The 19,504-nt window shown below is 45.6% G+C and overlaps 1 protein-coding gene and 1 non-coding gene across 2 annotated transcripts in view; one reads left to right on the top strand and one right to left on the bottom strand.

The window, feature by feature from the left end:
* Positions 1 to 5,482: 5,482 nt before the first annotated feature.
* On the bottom strand, positions 5,483 to 5,555 carry TRNAR-ACG (transfer RNA arginine (anticodon ACG)). The gene has a single exon. It is a non-coding gene; the product is annotated as a tRNA-Arg (tRNA).
* A 334-nt stretch (positions 5,556 to 5,889) lies between these two features.
* Positions 5,890 to 19,504, top strand: part of SACM1L (SAC1 like phosphatidylinositide phosphatase) — a 61,047-nt gene continuing 47,432 nt past the window's right edge. Inside the window, exon 1 of the mRNA XM_075921878.2 lies at positions 5,890 to 6,078. Within this exon, the coding sequence (XP_075777993.2) occupies positions 6,047 to 6,078 (32 nt within the window). The 5' untranslated portion in view covers positions 5,890 to 6,046. The remainder of the gene's footprint in view (positions 6,079 to 19,504) is intronic.

Consider the following 19,504-nt stretch of genomic DNA (forward strand, 5'->3'; position numbering starts at 1 on the left):
TTTAAGTGGTTGTTTACATAAACATATTCCAAAATGTGTCATTTATGTCAGGTGTGAAAAATAAAAGTACCGTTCATTTTGAAATTTGCCCAAGGTCACCTTGAAGCATCTGATGTTGTCTTGAGCACATTTTTTTCACTAATTATGCCTCACTTTCCCAGCCTAGAGAGTGGAATTCCCTGTCAGGATATTATCTAAACTTACGCCTGTAAGGAAACAGTTTCACTGCAAAAACTGGAAAACAACCCGGAGAAAAACTATCTGTGCCGATTTGTGAGATATGTGGGATTAGCACTGTGCCATGGATATATTGTTAGCTACAAGTCTCAGGCTATTTGAGACTATTAATTAAAGTGGTGTTTCAGTCTGACCATGTAAAGTGCCATATAACTTCTGTTACTAGTCTGGTACCGAATTACTATTATTTAAGGAAAAAACTTACAAAAATAACTTGTGTGAATCCTGGTAGCCTGGCAGAACAGGAGAAACCTCACTGACTTGTCAACTCCTAACTAGCCCTCCTCCGCCATTACTTCTGAATTTTCCCCACAACAGACTAGAAGTGGTTTGGATGGCTTGTCTAGTCTGTGATCACAGGGCCTGATGACAGTTTGAGTAGCCACACTCAAACTGGTTTAATCTAGGTAGCTCAGGCCGAGGAGGAGAGAAGCAATGGCATGTTCATATTTCAGTGCAGGCAATACAAGCCTGCCCAGAACACTGAGTCATTATCCCTGAGACTAGACTGTGCAGAAGTAGCCTTGCTGCTTTGGGTTCTGAGCCGGCTAAAGTAAAGCTTGTTTATAGAGCTATTGAGTGCACAGTAAACGGGGGCACAAACCTATGCAGTAGATAAAAGCACACCAAGGGACTTTTAGGTTGTGTCTAGACTGGCAAGTTTTTCCTCAAAATCAGATGATTTTGCGGAAAATCTTGCCAGCTGTCTACACTGGCCGCTTGAATTTCTGGAAAAGCACTGACGATCTCATGTAAGATCGTCAGTGCTTTTCCGGAAATACTATGCTGCTCCCGTTTGGGCAAAAGTCTTTTTCCGAAAGACTTATGCGCAAAAGGGCCAGTGTAAACAGCACAGTAGTGTTTTGCGCAAAAAAGCCCCGATCGCGAAAATGGTGATCGGGGCTTTTTTGCGGAAAATCGCGTCTAGATTGGCCACAGACACTTTTCCGCAAAAAGTGCTTTTGCGGAAAAGCATCCTGCCAATCTAGATGTGCTTTTCCGAAAATGCTTTTAACGGAAAACTTTTCTGTTAAAAGCATTTTCGGAAAATCATGCCAGTGTAGACGTAGCCTTAGTGTATGGCAAGCAGTGCCAGATTGCCAGTTAGTGTATGGCAGACTAGTGAGCTGTAGTTTCACTCCCCAGTTTGATGTGTACTAAATCACCACATACACAAGCCCTTAGTCTGACACCACCCCACGCTGTGAAAACACTTTCCCCTCCTCCTGCTTCCACCCCACTTTCATAGAATCATAGGACTGGAAGGGACCTCGAGAGGTCATCGAGTCCAGCCCCCCGCCCTCAAGGCAGGACCAAGCTCCGTCTACACCATCCCTGACCGATGTCTATCTAACCTGTTCTTAAATATCTCCAGAGAGGGAGATTCCACCACCTCCCTTGGCAATTTATTCCAATATTTGACCACCCTGACAGTTAGGAATTTTTTCCTAATGTCCAATCTAAACCTCCCCTGCTGCACTTTAAGCCCCATTACTCTTTGTCCTGTCCTTAGAAACCAAGAGGAACAAATTTTCTCCTTCCTCCTTGTGACACCCTTTTAGATATTTGAAAACCACTATCATGTCCCCCCTTAATCTTCTTTTTTCCAAACTAAACAAGCCCAGTTCATGAAGCCTGGCTTCAGAGGTCATGTTCTCTAGACCTTTAATCATTCTTGTCGCTCTTCTCTGTACCCTTTCCAATTTCTCCACATCTTTCTTGAAATGTGGCGCCCAGAACTGGACACAGTACTCCAGCTGAGGCCTAACTAGTGCAGAGTAGAGCGGCAGAATGACTTCACAAGTTTTGCTTACAACACACCTGTTGATACAACCTAGAATCATATTTGCTTTTTTTGCAACAGCATCACACTGTTGACTCATATTCAACTTGTGGTCCGCTATGACCCCTAGATCCCTTTCCGCCATGCTCCTTCCTAGACAGTCGCTTCCTATCTTGTATGTATGAAACTGATTGTTCCTTCCTAAGTGGAGCACTTTGCATTTCTCTTTATTAAACCTCATCCTGTTTACCTCTGACCATTTCTCTAACTTGCTAAGGTCATTTTGAATTATGTCCCTATCCTCCAAAGAAGTTGCAACCCCACCCAGTTTGGTATCATCTGCAAACTTAATAAGCGTACTCTCTGTCCCAATATCTACATCATTGATGAAGATATTGAACAGTACGGGTCCCAAAATAGACCCTTGCGGAACTCCACTTGTTATCCCTTTCCAGCAGGATTTAGCACCGTTAACAACTCTCTGACTACGGTTATCCAGCCAATTATGCACTTTGGTCTCATCTGGCTGGCCATCCCCATGTCTGGACCTCAGGACCACTTTTCAACCCCCTGTTGTTTTCCTCACCTCAATGGCTGGATTAGGAACCAACCATGGGAAACCTTCATTTGTGTAACTTCCCACATCCCTGACATTACTGTGAGTCAAGAGTGGAAGAGATGATATCTTTTATTGGACCAACAACCTCACCCATCTTGTCTCTCTAATGTCCTGGGGGCCAACATGGCACCAACAACACTGCATATTGCTACTGAAGGACTTTGATGGCAAGGAGGTAGGTGGCATTTGCTCCAGGAAAAGTGTCCCTTGTTAACATCCTAGCTAACATTTCAGAACAGCCCAACTCTAACTATTAACCAGTTTAAATGTGAGAAGCGGACATATTGCCAAGCAATGAGTTTCATTCTGTACCTCCAGCTTAAGTAGGCAGACAGGAAGGATGTTGCAGTGGCATGAAGTAAAGTCACCTTCTAGACCCAGCTCTATTGTGTATTTACAGTGTGATGCTGAGATTTTTTCCGAAAGTATTGATATCAGTTGGAGTGGCAGGTGTTCAGCACCTTTTAAGATCAGATCATTGACTAATGTATTTCCCGCTTTTTCCATCTGCAACATAATGTCAATATTTCCCTATTTCAAAAGATCATTGTGATGCCTAATTCTTTAATGTTTGATGGACAGGTTCCATCCATGTGTGCAGCATGGAAATAGCTCTCCAAGCAAATTACTAAAGTGCTGAATGTTAGTAGCATATCTAGTTCTGTTTTAAGGCTCCCTACCCCCAGGCAATTCAGTTTTAAAGCCCTTTTAACTGTACAAAAGCTAGTTAGGATGGAAACGTGGCAGTACCGGATCAGACAAGTTCAGCTTGTCTGGAATTTGGTCTACAGAGAGGGTGAGTGCTGAGTGGGTGTTCTGCACCTGGGTGTTTTGCAAAGGCATGCTTGGTAGTGGCAAGAGTTCCTTTCCAACTCCTTCATGCCATCAAACACCATCCTGGATGCTCTTGTGTTGTCTCCTGCCTGGCTCTTGCAATTGCAAATACTACAAAAATGGGAGTCAACTGTGATACTCTCTACTAAGAACCCCACATTCCTTTTCACTCTGAGGAGTGAAGAAAAGCCAACAAGAGGGATCTGTGACTGAGGCAGCCAGCTCTGTGCGTGTTTCCCTATTCTACGTAGTACCTGGCACCATTGTTCCCTCTAATCTTTTCCACCCATGTGCAGAATAAGTTGCTCTGTGCACTGAGGCATGTGCAAATGTGCACCACCAGGAGATACAAAAAAATCGAATCAGCCAGGCAGCATTTGAATATCTCCTGAGCAGCCGCATAAGTGCACAGCTTTTAGGGAATACCGGCTGGCATCCTGCCAAAGTGCCACAATCAAGAGCCGGGGAGGGGAGCAGTGAGGCACTATCAGGTTCTCTTCCACTGCCAGTATCTGTGTAATTTACACATCTCTGCCACAGTATGGAATACCTGTCAGCAGTAATGTGCAGTGTTGTTGTTGCCACGTTGGGCCCAGGAAATTAGAGATAAGGTAGGGGAGGTAATACTTTATGTTGGTCCAGTAAAATATAATTATCTCTCCCACTCATGAGCATTAATATTGAGGACATGACAAGTTACACACACTAGAGTGAAGTTTATTATCATATGAGGGGGAAATAACAGGGGACAGAAAATCACGTGTCTATAGCCGCACAAAGGTGACAGAGTCACATGGAAAGATGATGTCCCAGGCTCAGGATGGTGATGGGGCAGGGGGCTGGGAATGTGGAGGTATAGCAACATAATGGAGGCAGATAACAACAGAGGCAAGATGTAATAACCCTTAAGGAATATAAACATTAAAAGTAATGTAAGTGGAGCTGTAATTGCCCAGGGAAGGTATGACACAAATTCGGCAGGGATTATATGCTGGCCTCTAGAGAACAAGGTGGCTGCTTGCAGGATAGAATTATAATGGTGCAGGTGGGTGGGGGAATAAGTGTGACTGACCTGAGGATACGATGGAGTTGATGGGGGGTTGTGTGAGTGGGGAAGAAGGTCTACGGAGGGGTATATGGTGTGTGGAGGGGTGTCTGGTAGGTGAAAAGAGAAGGGCGGTAACGAGTGTACAGAAGGTGAGTGGTATTGGGGTATATGAGAGGGTGAGTGGGGAGGGGAATAAAAGATGAGTGGTGTGGGTATACAGGGGGTAGGCCAGGGTAAGTGGAAGTATGGGGGCTATGGCCGAGTTAATTAGGAGATTATACAGGGAATCACAACAGGGTAAGAGGTAGATGGAAGTGAGTGGGGTGGGGGAATGGGAGTACAGAAGGTGGGTGCGTGGAAGGTGAGTGGTGCAGGGGGTGCAGAGCAGGGTGAGGAAAGAAGTACAGCAGGGTACAGAAGATGAGGAGGAGGTGTACAGCAGCGAGAGTGGGGAGGGGGTACCGAAAGTGAAACGGATGGCAGCGTACAGTGTGTGATGGGGGGGTGTGTGCCAAAGGAGAGGGGATTTGGGTGTGCATGGCAGATGAGTGGTGCATGGGTACAGGGGGAGCACAGCAGAGTAAGGAGGAGTATGGGGGGTACAGAGGGAGAGGGGGAGGAATATGGAAGGATATGGCTGGTTGAGGGGTACACAAGGGGAGTGGGTATGGGTGTGAGTGGACGGTGAACAGTGGGGACATACAGCAGGCTGAGTGGGAGGTACAGGGGCACAGAAGAGGGTGCATGGAAGGTGACTGGGGAGGGGTACAGAGGTGCAGTATAGGATTATGGAAGATGAGTGGTGTGGAGGGGGTCACAAGGTAAGTGTGGGGGGAATACCAAAGGAGTGTATGAGGTGCTGTAATCCACATGTGGCCATGCGAGAGGTGACTGCTTGGGCTGCAGGAAGCAGGAAAAGTCAAACCAAGCTGCCTTGGCAAGTGGCAAAAATAAGTGCAGCCGAGCCAGCCAGGAGTCGAACCTAGAATCTTCTGATCCGTAGTCAGACGCGTTATCCATTGCGCCACTGGCCCTGCACACAGAAAGTGTCTCTGCGCTCCCTCTCGAAGTACTCCCTGGCCCCGCCCGTACCCAGGAGCCACTAACTGACGGCAGCTCGGCTCCAGGGGCGGGCCTGACACTGGAATTGCAGCCAATCAAAGCTCCCGCCACCTCTCTCTGTCCGCCCGTCTCCCGGCCTCGTGGGCGGAGCTACAACGCCACGGCGAGCCAATCCCTGTTGGTTTCGTCGAAGCGTCTCACGCCCCACCCCCAGCCGGGAGCCTGACGGCGCCACTCTCGCCCGATCACTAGGTGGCTGAGTGGGCGGGGCCAGAGCCGGGGAGGGAGCCAATCACAGCAGCCCTAGTCACTCCCTTCCGCGCCGGGCGCCCGGCCGCTGCAAGGTGCTCGAAGAGGTTTGTCCTGCGTGAGGCCCCGTCCTTCAAACGGCGCCGCGTCAGGGTCAGAGAGTCCAGGCCGTAGCGCGGAGCCGGCAGCTGCGGCGGGGCGGCCGGAGGGGGCGATGGCGGCGACGGCCTATGAGAAGCTGAAGCTGTGAGTGACCCGGGGGAGCCACGCAGTCACCCCCGTCACCTGGAGCCGCCAGGCAGCGACTCGCCCCGCCCCCTCCCCCAGCGGCTCGCCCAGCCCCGGTGCGGGGGGGGGCGAGTCCCCGCCCGTGACCCCAGGCTCTGGCGGGGCCGCCTGGGCAGTGAGCTGGTCGCGGCAGGGGCGGCGCTTCCGCCCTGCGTGTCCGGCCCGCCCAGGGGCCGGGCGCTCTGGGGTTGGCTGCCGGGCGGCGGCCGCGGTCGCAGAGCCCGGACCGTGGCGGGGGGCGGAGCAGAGGGGGCGCAGGTTGCACGGTGCGTCCCGCTGGCTTTACGGGGCAGCCTTTGTGCGTGTCTCTTGGCGGCGGGGCGCACGAGCCCTGGCAGTTTCTGAATGAAGGAAAGAAGCGGACACGCTCGTCCCGGTGTCGTAGTTTTGACCGGCAAATTAAAGGGTTGATTTCCCATTTACCTGCTTGTTACTTTACAGGAACGCTTTGGCTGTGTAAACAGTGCCTGGTGCAAGGGAACAAGCTAAGTCTACTTCTTGGGTGGCTGCAAGTACTGATTAGGGATGTTAATTATAATGTAGGGTTAACAAAGTTAATGTCAGACCAGGCCCCCTTCCCCCGGCCTGAGGCAGAGCAGAGGGCTGCTCCAGTTCAGCCCGGCTGCCAGTTCACGGGTAACCCATGAGCATCACCCAATAAGATCACTGGTTAACCCCTTGCATCCTTACCCAGGCGCCTTCTGGTTAATCTATTAACACTAAAGCAAAGCTTTGGAAGTTGAGTTTAGTGTTGCAGTATTATTTGCTAACAGTAAGTTCTTTATGCATCGCTACCTGCTTTCTTCAACTGACAACACCAGAGCTGAACAACAAAACAATAGTAATTGTTGGGGGCAGGAGAGGAAAGAGGAGAATGTTCTTATGTTTTTGTTTTAAGGCACTTGAAACATGACTTTCCCATAACATATCTTTAATCTTATGATTAGTTTATTTATTTTTTGTATTAAAATAGGGAGAATGGAACCTCTTAAGCCAGCAGTGGGCAATCTGTGGCCCGTGGGTTACATGTGGCCAATCAGGGTTCTGTGTGTGGCCCACATGTAGGATTGCCAGACTCTGCTGGCTTCTTTCTGTGTAGTAGTAATACATCCTGTTCCCCCTGCATCCAGTCAATGGTTACAACAATCTCGTTACTAGAGATGAGAATGACTAGTCGACTGTCTGATAAGCAAATGCTTCTTGGGTAATTGACACACTAGTTGAATAGTTGTCCCTCCCCCCCTCCATCCCCACTGCCTCTGTCTGGGAGAAGGAGGAGGTGCTTCAAAGCAACAGCGCCGTGTGGAGCTGGAGCTAGAGCCAGACTCCATGATCCCTGTGGCACTGCTACTTTGAAACGCTGCGTGCAGTCCAAGGCCAGCTGGAAGTCCCCTGGGCTCCAGGTGGCGTTGCCACTTTGGAATGTGTGCAGCTTGGGGCCAGCTGGGGACTCCTGTGCTGCATGCGGCATTTCAAAGCAGCAGCGCTGCAGGGAGCATGGGGCGCCATATGGCGCTGTTGTTTAGAAACACTGCGGGGTTCACAGGGCCAGTGGGGGGCTGCTTGAGTCCCCTGCTGGCTCTGTGCTCCCAGCTTTTGAAGTGTAGCAACAGTCCCAGGGCTGTTGCTACACTTCAAAGGAGGAGGCACCCTTATCTACTAATTGATTTGTATCAACTATTTGATTAGCCAGTTAATCTAAATTTAACATCCCTATTGGTTACCCAGTGAGATGAAGGAAGGCCACGCATGTGGCCTGCTCACTAGCCTAGGATGCCCATCACTATCTTAAGCTTTCATGTACCATATCAGCGTTTCTCAACCTTTTTGTATAAAGTACCACCTTTATATTAAAAAAAAAAAAAAAAAAAAAGTACCCCGGTACCTTCGGTTTTCAGACACACAGTTTTTTTTTTTCTACCATTGCAACACATTTGATTAAACAACTTAATCATAGACAGGTGGGCGATGAAATTTTTGACAAAAAGTACAAAAATAATAATTAAAAGAAAAATTCAGTTTTCTCTAAATTTCAGTTATTGACGTACCCCCCCAGACTTCTCTTAAGTACCCCTAAGGGTACTCGTACCACTGGTTGAGAAACACTGTACCAGATGACGTTTAAATACTTGTTTCATTCAGCCTCATTGGTAAGTGAAGAGGAGGCGGCATGTGTTAGGACACCTTATTTTTGGCACTTGTAATTTCTTGGAAAAATTATACTTTAGATTAATACTTTTCATGCTTGACTTAAATCCAAAGGGGAAGTCTGTGTGGTTTTTTGTGGGGCAGGAGGGAGGGCTGGGGGACAGGAAGTAGGAAGAAGCTCTTTATACTTATAAAGGTATTTGAGGTGCTTCACATCTTTGAAGAAAGAAAGTCCATGCTGAGTATAATCTTTTAAAAATTAAACCACTTGTGCTGTAAGAAAGAAAACAATATCCAAATGATGTTTTAAGCCATGCTTCTGGAAAATAATTAATCAAACAAAATATAACCAAACTTTCTCAAGCAAAACACTGTTCTTGTGAATTGAGAAGAAAAATAAGGAATGTCAGTCCTCTGTTTATTGTCCGTGTATAATCTTTACAGCATTTGTCTTGTGTTTGCTCTATGGATGAATGTGACTTGTCGACTACCTGATAAGCAAGTGCTTATCGGGTAGTCAAATAGGAACTTGACTAGTTGCTTCCACACATCCACTCCCCCTTCCCCAAGCACTATCTCTATCGGGTGTAGGAGAGGCAGAAGGCAGTGGGGAAATGGCAGGAGTGAGGATTGAAACTGTTCTACTCGTGTTGGTCCGACTGCTGCTCCTCTCCCTTTGAAAAGTAGAAGAGCTGCCTGCGACTCTTGTACATTTCAAAGGAAGAGGCACAGAGGGGAACCCAGGCTGCTGGTGAGGTTCCCACTGCCTCTCTCCCTTTGAAATGTACAGGAGCCACAGGTGGTTTTTGTACATTTCAAAGAGCGAGGTGCAGTGGGATAGCGAGTGTCCCTCTTATTGACTAATCGTGTACTCTGGAAATTCCATCGACTACTTGATTAGCTGATTAATTGAAATTTATCATCCCTAGTTCTGCTATGAGTATATTATTGATGAGAGAACTGTTCTTGGGATGATTGGTTTAGATGATTTGTTGATTCTGGCACTTTGTATTCAACACCAGGAACAGAACACAGAAGAATACTTTCTTGAGTAGGGATGTAAAATCCCATTCAGCTAGTTTACTGGTTAAATGTTATGCTTAACCTCTTAACCAGGATCCAGTGGGTGGAGAGGTCAGTGGGTGGAGAGGTCACTCCAACTGACTGTGGCTCCGGCCAGCCTGGTCCGAGCTTACTGTGAGCAGAAGCTGCTCGGGCTGTGCCTGTTAAACTGGGCTGTGGGTGATGTGTTCCTCTGGCTGGGCCAGGTCCATCAATGTGCTGCAAGTAGGGGGCTCCTCTGTCCAGGCTAGAACACCCTTATCTTATGGCGCAGCATGATGTACCTGGCTGGGCCACCAATTAACTGCTGCTTCACTGCATCCTCCTCTGGCAAACACCCCCTTCCCCCCCCCCCCATGTTGCTGCCTCTGCAGGGGAAGGAGAAGGTGGCACAGTGGCTTTTAAACCAGCTACCCCAGCATCTCCTCCCTTCCCTGCTGCTTCTGATACAGAGGCAGTAAGGGTGGGGAATGTGAATTGTTCAGAAGATTAACCTAGACTTATCAGTTAATTGTATACTTGATTACTTATTTACATCCCTTCTAGACAGTAGGTATATTTGCAGAGTGCCTCAAAAACTCTTTCAGATGTTGTGTAGTTAGTCCTTGAATTAGCATCAAAACTCTTAAATTAATGTTAGTCATGGGAAATTCATTTACTAGTCAAAGAATAGTTTTTTTGTAAACCCGATCAACACAAATTAGTGTATTCAGTGTCTTAAAAATTGCATACACACAACTAAATACTTTTTATGATGCCATTCTGCATTATCTGTTTTCAACTGGAACAGATAAAAATGCTCAGATTAAAATTACTGTTAACCCGCAGTTAACAATATGTGGGGTTCATTCTCCACTATAAGGATTTTAATCTAGTAAAAAGAAAGGCCACATATATTCACTCTTGCAGAGTTTCATTGGATGGACCTTAATAATAAAATTATCAAGATTTCAGTTATTAGAAAAATTTCACAGAATTCTACTTTCCTGCTCACTCATCAAAAAATGAATTTTTCCATGACAAACTTAATCTTTTCGTTATTGTTATTGCGTTTGCAGTAAGGGTGAATAAGCAGATGGTATGCCTGGACTGGTAAGTCAACTTTGTAAGGTGGATATAAACGTAACTTTTCAATGGTGATCAGATAAATCTTTCTTGTTGGAGGAATCTTTATAATCAAAGCCTGTATCAACTACTTGCTTCAGAATACAATTTCTTAGCTTCTTTCTTTCCTTCTTGGGAGAGTCCTTTAGATATGCCACCTCTTGATGGCCATGAAAAGCTATAAAAATACAGGGCTCTTTCTAGCATAGGAAAAATAGTAACAAAACCTCCTCCTCATGATCCAAGTCATTTTAATCATGTGTAGAGAGAGCCTGGTCTGACCAGAAGGGAGTGGTTTTTTGTTCTGAAAAGCCAAACCTGTGTGTGGTGGTTTTGTTTTGGTGTAAAGGAGGAGGAATTGGTGACTTACAGGTGGCATAAGTTATGTAATGGAGAAGTCTTCTATAAGTTCACAGAACTCTGATTTGTTTTTGGGAGGGGTCAAGCAGTTAAACCTCTTGATTCAAGACTAGGGCCAGATCTACACTAGGGAATAAATTGGAATTCAAATGTTCAACTCCACCTACAGTAGTTGCATAGCTGGAGTCATCGTATCTTGATTTGAACTTGGGCTCTGTCCCCTCACAGCAGGAGGTTGATGAGAGAAGTGCTCCCATCAATTTTCCGTACTCCTTGTGAGGAGTAGGAGTATTGACAACAGCGGGGGCACCCTTGCATTTGATTTAGCGGGTCCATACTAGACCCACTAAATTGAACACCAAAAGATCAACCTGTGGCACGTCTATCCGCCAGTAAGTATAGATGTGGCATAAATGTTAAAGGGAATGAATGCATGATGCTTCTAGATAAGGTGCTGGCCATTAATCACCTCTTCAATCGTATTAGCTCAGCATTATTTTTAAATCTTTGTGATTCATTTTCATAAACAAAAAATACAAATAGTATTACAACTAGTACATTTCGTGGGATATCCAGTAAAAGTATGCAGTGCTATAACATTATACATGTCAAAGTTGCAAGTTCCTACACCACAAACAGACTATTATACAGACAGAGTGTCTTAAGGGGGAGGGGAGATATTAACAATAAAAGGATATGTTCAAACTTGCAAAAAAAAACGGGGTATGGGGAAGAGGTAAAGAAATGGAGAGAACATGTGGAATGGAAGTCTGCCATCATTTGAACTATCTTGGCATTCTTTATGTAAGTGTAATCAAGAAATAGAATCCTAATTTTTTTGAATTCTCATGATTGTTTTCTACATTGATAACCTATTCTTTCTTTGGCTGCTAACTCAGACTAGTCTGAATACCACTGTTCTATTCTTCACAAGTGTCTTTCTCCTGTTTTGTAGAATCTTTTGCTTGATGAGCATTACAGCCCTCAGGAATTAAAATATTTGGGGTTAAACCCACTGCAGTACGTACAGAATTTATTATGCAAATCTCAGCCGAAGTTACTTTTGAAGCCAAAAACTATTTTTACTCGTGTCCACCTCTTTTCATGGTGTGTGACTGTTGGACAATCCTTTAACACATGCGTCAGGGTTCCTTTTTCTTTATTATAGTACCAAGCATCAAGAGACAGAGCCCCTCTCTTGCACAACCTCTGTTGCACCCAGTACATTTTGAATAAATCTTTTGCGGTACAGGCAGTCCTCGGGTTACATGGATCCGACTTACATCGGATCCCTACTTACAAACGGGGTGAGGCAACCCCGCACTAGCTGCTTCCCCCCAGCAGACCAGGGAGACGCAAAGCTAGCGCCCCCCTACCCCAGCAGACTAGGGAGATGCGGAGCGGCTTTTCTCAGCAGACACCTCAGCTTGAGAATAAAGGATTGAGGGAAGTGAGGTGTGGGAGAATAAAACTGAGCTCTGGAGAAATGTTTGGCTAGAGTTTCCCCTACAATGTGTACCAGTTCCGACTTCTACTTAAGAACAAACCTACAGTCCCTATCTTGTACGGAACCCAGGGATTGCCTGTATTAGTCATAGCTTGAGAGCCACAGGAACGTTTTTAATATTCTGTAATGTGCCCTGCCATTGGGATTTTTTTAAGGACCATGATAACTCTTCTTCCTATGATTTCACAAAGAACTCCAGACTAGTAGTGGAGTTCCTCTTCAGTAGTCAAGCATACATAGCGGGCATAGGCCTAGATGGCTTGTGGAGCATTTCCAAACTGCCTCGTAGCTCTGGGACCTCTGGCAGTCCTCAGGCATCTAAACCAAACTGATTTGTTAGCAAGTGTCTTAGTTGCAAGTATGCCCATTCTGTTAAGAGTGGCATGTTGTATCATAACAATATAGGCCTGGAGAGGACCTTGATGGGTCAGCTTCATCCCCCCTGCACTGAGGCAGTACCAAGTAAACCTATCCCATCCCTCCTGGTGTTTGTCTAATTTGTTCTTTAAAATCTCCAATGATGGTGATTTCACAATGTCCGTTGGAAGCCTATTCCAGAGTTTAACTTGATAGTTAAGTCTTTGCTAATATATAACTTAAAATTGCCATGCTTCAGATTAAGCACATTTCATCCACTGAAGGCAGGATAAAATGTAGAGCACAACAAATCACTGTCCTTTTTTATAGCAGCCCTTAATATATTTGAAGACCATTACAGGATCCCCATCAGCTTTCTCAAGATTAAACATATCCAGATTTTTTTTAAAATTTACCTCACATGGCAGGTTTCCTAATTTTTTTTTTTCATTTTTGTTACTACCCTCTGGACTCTGTTCAAATGAGTCACGTATTTCCTGTGGTGTCCAGAATTGGATGCAGGACTCAATCTGCGGCCTCACCAGTGCCAAATAGAGCAGGACAGTTACCTCCTATGTCTGACATGCATCAATAGGAACATAGTATCCCAGAATATTTTCATTTTTCATGACTGCATCGCATTTGTTGACTCAGATTCAACTTATGATCCAGTATAAACTCCAGACCCTTTTCAACAGGATTACCACCTAGATAACTATTCCTCATTTTGTAGATTTGATTTTCATCTTCCAAAGTGAAATACTTTGCACTTGTCTTTGTTTAATTTTATCTTGTTGATTTCAGACGACTCCTCCAATTTAAGGTTCTCTTTAATTCTAATCCTGTACTTCAGAGTGCTTGCAATCCCTTCCAGCATTGTCACCTAAAGATTTTATAAGCATAATCTCCACTCTGTTATCCAGTCATTAAGGAAAATATTGAGTAGTACTGGACCCAGAAATTACTACCACAGATCTCCACTAGATATCTTCTTCTAGTCTGACAGCAAGTCTTTGATCACTCGCTGAGTACAGTTTTTCAACCTGTTGTGCACCTTGTGCACCCACTTTGTAATAGGGAAATGTGGTCTACATGAAACTAACTTGCTAATGAAAGTGTCACCTGGGATTTTGTGAAAAGCCTTACTAAAACCAAGAGACAAAATGTACTGTTGCTTCATCCATCCAGTAATGCTGTCAAAGAAATAAACTAGGTTGGTTTGGAATGATTTGTTCTTGACAATTCTATTTTGGCTATTCCTTCTTATCCTCCAAGTACTTATAAACTGATTATTTGATAACTTGGTCTAATATCTTTCTAGGTATCAAAGTTAAGCTGACTGGTCTATACTTCTGTGGGTCCTCTTAGGACCTGTGCGGGGAGAGGGAGGTAAAAAAGGGAACAATGTTTTCCCCTTTTCCAGTCTTCTAGGACCTTGCCTACTCCATGTATTCTCAGAGATATTTGGTAATGGTTCTGAAATTTTCAGCATGTTCCTTAAGTACCCTAAGAAGAATTTCACTTGGCCCTGCTGACATGAATACATCCAATTTATCTAAATATTCTTTAACTCCTACTTTTCCTACTTTGGTTTCTGTTCCTTTCTCCTTGTTGTTAATATTAAGTGTTGCTGCAGCGTTAGACACAACTTTTATCCTAGACTAATTGGAAAATCCCTTGCTCAGCCAGGTCATCTAAATTACAGATTTCTTTCCCAGTTTGCACGTCTCGCTTACATGACATAGATGCTTTTGCATGACAGCAAGACAAAGTTGGTACTTCTTAGCCAGGTAACTCACTCTTTGGACAGTCACCATTCTTGTAGGCATCTCAATTTTCTCTATTGGACAAGAAGAGGAACCAAGCCTACACGCACTGGGAATTGCATGTATTAATATCTGTTCATTTTCTACCCATGTGGGTGGGCGTAAGGATGTTAGCATGTTGGAGCCAATTTCACATATGACATGATAAAAGCACAATAGTAATTTTAGGGCTGGATGCCCACACAGATGAGCTTGGTTGATATCATCTGTCTCCTTCCAAATTCTGCAGACTCTGACAATATTTATCCTTTTATTTTGGTTCGGATTTTGAAGTCTTTCTTCAGTCTTAAGTGCAAGAAACTTGAACCTCTGTGGAAATTGCAAATCAAATTAAATCCCTGTGTTTACCAGGGAAAACTGGTTCCTTGCCATTGATAAGTGGATTTTTCAAGCTTTGGCTCAACTCCTACCTCTCCCTTTTCTACACTCACTAGACTTCCATATTTTTGAAAGTACTTAAAGCAAACCACCCTCTTGTCTAGAGGCAACTAGAAGTGTCTTTAAAAATCTGACCTATATTTCCAGTTAATTACCATTCTAGTTTATCTACAGCAGGGGTGGGCAAAGGGCCTCTGTGGGTTGGATCTGGCCCACCAAGCGGGTTCCTCAGGCCTGCGGAGGCCTTGCCACTTCCCTGCCCCCAGGCCAGTTAGGACCTGGGAATGGAGGGAGCACAGTTTCCTCCACCCTGCCAGGAGCCCGCAGCGCTTCTAAACACCGTGGGCTCCTGGCAGGGTAAGAGGAAACTTTGCGTGCTCTCCTGCCCCCAGCCCTGATTGGCCTGGGGGTGGAGGGAGGGCATGAAGTTTCCTCTGTCCTGCGCCCCAGCCCTGCGAGGAGTGCATGGCCCTTAAGAGCCACGCAGTCCTGGCAGGGTGAGAGGAGGATTTGCGCTCTCCCCAGACCCTGATTGGCCTGGGGATGGGGGAGTGTGGGAAGTCTACCACAAGGGGCATGGGCGCCTGGGGGGAACCTGGGGAGGGGGACAAAAATGCTCTACAACCCCCAGAACAATCATGGTCTGTGGGTGGGGAAGCCCAGAAACATCCTGGCACTGCCCTTTCTGTTTGAGGCCTCGCCCCTTCCGGTGCAGCCGGAAATCTTCAAAATTTTCTGATGCGGCCCCTGGCAAAAAATTATTGCCCACCCCTGACTTACAGGGTGGCAGTGGTGTTAATGGAGGAAAGCTGCTTGCATTCCTTTCTTGCTAAAGGAGTTGTTTATAGTACTACTGGGACCCATAGCAGAGGAAGCTACAACTTGAGCAAGAAATACTTGAATATTAAATGCGACTTTTATTAGCCTAAATATTAATTTTAATATAAAATTCTTTAGTGCCTTTTTAACCTTTGCATCCCTAGAATTAAGTGTAAACTGGCAGATGTCACCCTTAATGGGTGTGGCGTACTGGTTCTGGTTAACTGGAAAGGGAAGCTGGTTGCAGAGCTCACAGCAAAGCCTCTTCCCCAGGAGTGGGGCTGGCAGCACTATTTGAAATCCCGGGTGTGGGCGGGTGTCAGCACACCTACTTCTAAAAGCCCTCCCCATGCCTTGTGGGAGGGACCACTGGACCTGGGGCTCAACAGATTACTTGGGACAGCTAATAAAAGCCCAGCTCCCAGGGAGGCGTCGTGGTGGGCTCCGCAGTATAAAGCTTAAATAAGCCCCCAGCGTAAGTAAGAGTGTAACAGTGATTTTTAGTGGTTACACAGTTACATTTTTTTAAAATGTATTTTTACATCCCTACTTAGTTTCTACTAGCTTGATTCTTATTTCCTCTCTAGTCTGGCACCTTCAGGACCTGACTGGTGCTAAACCAGAGAATTTGCTGAACCATGGGAGATCAATATTGTCTGGAGGCATCATCAACGCTTACTGTGCTCTTAGAAGAAATGTTATGGGTAAATTAGAGCTAAATAACAGCATAGAACAGAGAGAGCTAAAACTGATGGCTGTAAACAAACTTTGTGGGACCGTGGGAACTTGGCCACACCCATAAGTGGACATCTAGCTAACTAAAATCATGCCAGACCACGGATGTTGCTGGACTAGAAAGGTTCAACTTCTAGCTTGATTCTAGAGATGTTGGGACTATATATTTCAGTTCTGCTTTTTTGCTTCCTCTCCCAGAAACTATTGTAGGTTACTACACTTGTATTAAATGGAGTACCCAAATAGGGGGAGAGCCTGTAGATTAAAAATGCTTTTTTTTCCAATGTTTGTTTAGAACATCTGCTAACTTGGAAGATCTGGGAACTGTGCAATATTCGAATAATATGCTATAACTAATACTTAAAATTTTACATCTTCAAAGTGCTGTGTGAACACTAACTTCTCTGTTTGTTCCCATTCTCAGTCCATTTTGATGGTACTTTGAGTACAATGTATGTATTACTGCATAGAACAGGGTGTGCTTAAAAAAAATTATTGCAGTGTTTAGAGGCTGGCATTGAGGAGTTTCCTGCGTTAGAGTAATGCTAAACATTATGGTGAATACATCAATTACTGAAGTGAAGGCATGGGAATTGAAGGATAAAAACATTGCCGAGTGATACTGAATATATTGCTTTCTTTAGTTATCATAGCATCAAAAAGCAAAGCTCATTGTGATTTTGATTTTATAAGAAAACACGAGTATTCTTTCAGTAAAATCAATGTAATTAAACCTGTGGCTGTGAAAGGTTAATTAAGTATAACCCTTAATGGGTGATGCTTACCGGTTCTAGTTAACCGGTGGAGGCTGGAGCAGCCGTCCACCTGCCGTGGGTGTGGTGCTGCTCCAGCTCTGCAGGTTGGGTTTGTATTGCCCCCATAAGGGGCAATACAGTGACTATAATGGGATGTTAAAGTCAATCCCATTATAGTCACTGTTACCCAGTGGTTCAGCTAGTTACCTCTTGGATCAGATCCTGTGCTCCACTTAGGGCAAAATAAGAACATAAGAGTGGCCATACTGGGTCAGACCAAAGGTCCATCCAGCCCAGTATCCTGTCTGCCGACAGTGGCCAATACCAGGTGACCCAGAGGGAGTGAACTGAACAGGTAATGAACAAGCGATGTCTCTCCTGCCATCCATCTCCACCCTCTGACAAACACAGGCTAAGGACACCATTCCTTACCCATCCTGGGATAAATGAAGAATTACCTGTCCCTTTGGGGGTTCCAGGACTAGCTGCTCCAAGAAGCAGTCATTTATAGTGGCTAGAAATTTTCTCTGCATCCTACTCCTGTCAGTATGTGGCTAGCTGAAATAATTGACTATTACTGCACTATCTGCTTTAATAGCCGTACAAGCGGCTGGTAGAATGTTCTTATTGCAATACTTTTTATTCAGGCATGGAATTTGTATCCATAGTTCGGGCCCTACCAAATTCATGGTCCATTTTGGTCAATTTCAAGGTCATAGGATTTTAAAAAGTCATGATTTTAGACATATCCGTCAGAAATTGTAGTCTTTTAATTGTAGGGGTCCTGATCCAAAAAGGAGTTGTGTGGGGATCACAAGGTTGTTATGGGAGGCGGGGGTTGCAGCACTGCTACCCTTCCTTCTGTGCTGCTGTTGATGGTGGTGCTGCCTTTGAACTGGGCTGCTGAAGAGCAGTGACTGCTGGCTGGAATCTAGCTCTGAAGGCAGAGCTACTGTCAGCAGCAGCACAGAACTAAGGAAGGTACGGTATGTATTAGGGATGTAAAATTTCAATTAATTGGCTAATCAATTAGCCAATGCAATTTGCATCAACTATTTGATTAGTCAGTAAGGGCACCTCCGCCTTTGAAGTGTCGACCCCAGCTGACCCTGGGCTCCATGTGGTGCTTTGCACCCTCTCTTCTCTCTCCCACCTCTCCCCTTGCGTTGCTGCCTCTCCTGATAGAGGCAGTGGTGGGGGTGGGAGAAGGGATTAGTTGACTAGCATGTTGACTAGTTCACCTCTTTAGTATGTATGGTATTGCCATCCTTACTTCTGCACTGCTACTCACCTGCAGATGTGGGGACCCGGCCAAAGTTATTACCACTGGGCTCTCGTTGCCCAGCTCTGAAGGCAGCATAGAAGTAAGGGTAGCAATTCTCTGATCCTCCTAAAATCACCTTGTGATCCCCTTGCAACTCCCTTTTGAGTGAAGACACCCAGTTTGAGAAATGCTGGTCTCCTATGAAATCTGTATAGTATAGGATAAAAGCATACACAAGGCCAAATTTCACGGTCCCTGGCTCATTTTAGATACTGTGAATTTTGGTAGGGCCCTATCCAGTAGAGCAGTGGTCTCCAGCCTTTCTTCCACAAGATCATTTTTTCAATTTAAGAGCAATGCAAGATCAATCTCAAACCCAAATACCTTTGCCCTGCTTCCTTCCCACCCCTTCTTTGAGACCCTGACCCTGCTCCATCGTTTCTCCAAGGCCTCAGCCTGCTCACTCCATCCCTCTGCCGCCCTCATCCTCACTCCCTTTCACCAGGCCTGGGGTAGGGGTTGGGATGCAGGCTTTGATTTGGGGCCTTGGAATTTGTGGGAGGGGAAGGGCTTTGGGCTTAGCTCGTGGTGGTGGTGGTGGTGGTGGGGATTAGGGGTCAGGGGAGGTTTCAGGGTGCAAGCTCTGGGAAGGAGTTGGGGTTCAGGAAACAGGCTCTGGCTGGGCACCATTTAACTGATATGGCTTCCAGGTGGTGGAGCAGCGGAGTTAAGACAGGCTTACTCCTGTTCTGGCCCTGTACCACTCCTGAAAGTAGCTGGCATGTACAGCAATGGCTCCATAGTACCATGTGCTGCCCCTCATCTACAAGCACTCAGCCCACACCCTCTATTGGCCACAGTTTCCTTTTATTGAACAATGGGAACTGCAGGAGTGGTGTCTGCAGGCAAGGACAGCATTGGGGGGACTCCCACTCTGCCTTACTCGCAGGCTGCGGGGACCAGCCAGCCACATCCAGGAATCACAGTTACCACTAGGGTTGCCAAATGGTTTCAACAAAAATACCAGACACGCTTGACATTACATCACAATTTACATTACATCTTATTT

Source organism: Pelodiscus sinensis, chromosome 2 (genome assembly GCF_052426305.1).
Source record: "Pelodiscus sinensis isolate ZL-2025 chromosome 2, ASM5242630v1, whole genome shotgun sequence".
NCBI classification, from domain to species: domain Eukaryota; kingdom Metazoa; phylum Chordata; order Testudines; family Trionychidae; genus Pelodiscus; species Pelodiscus sinensis.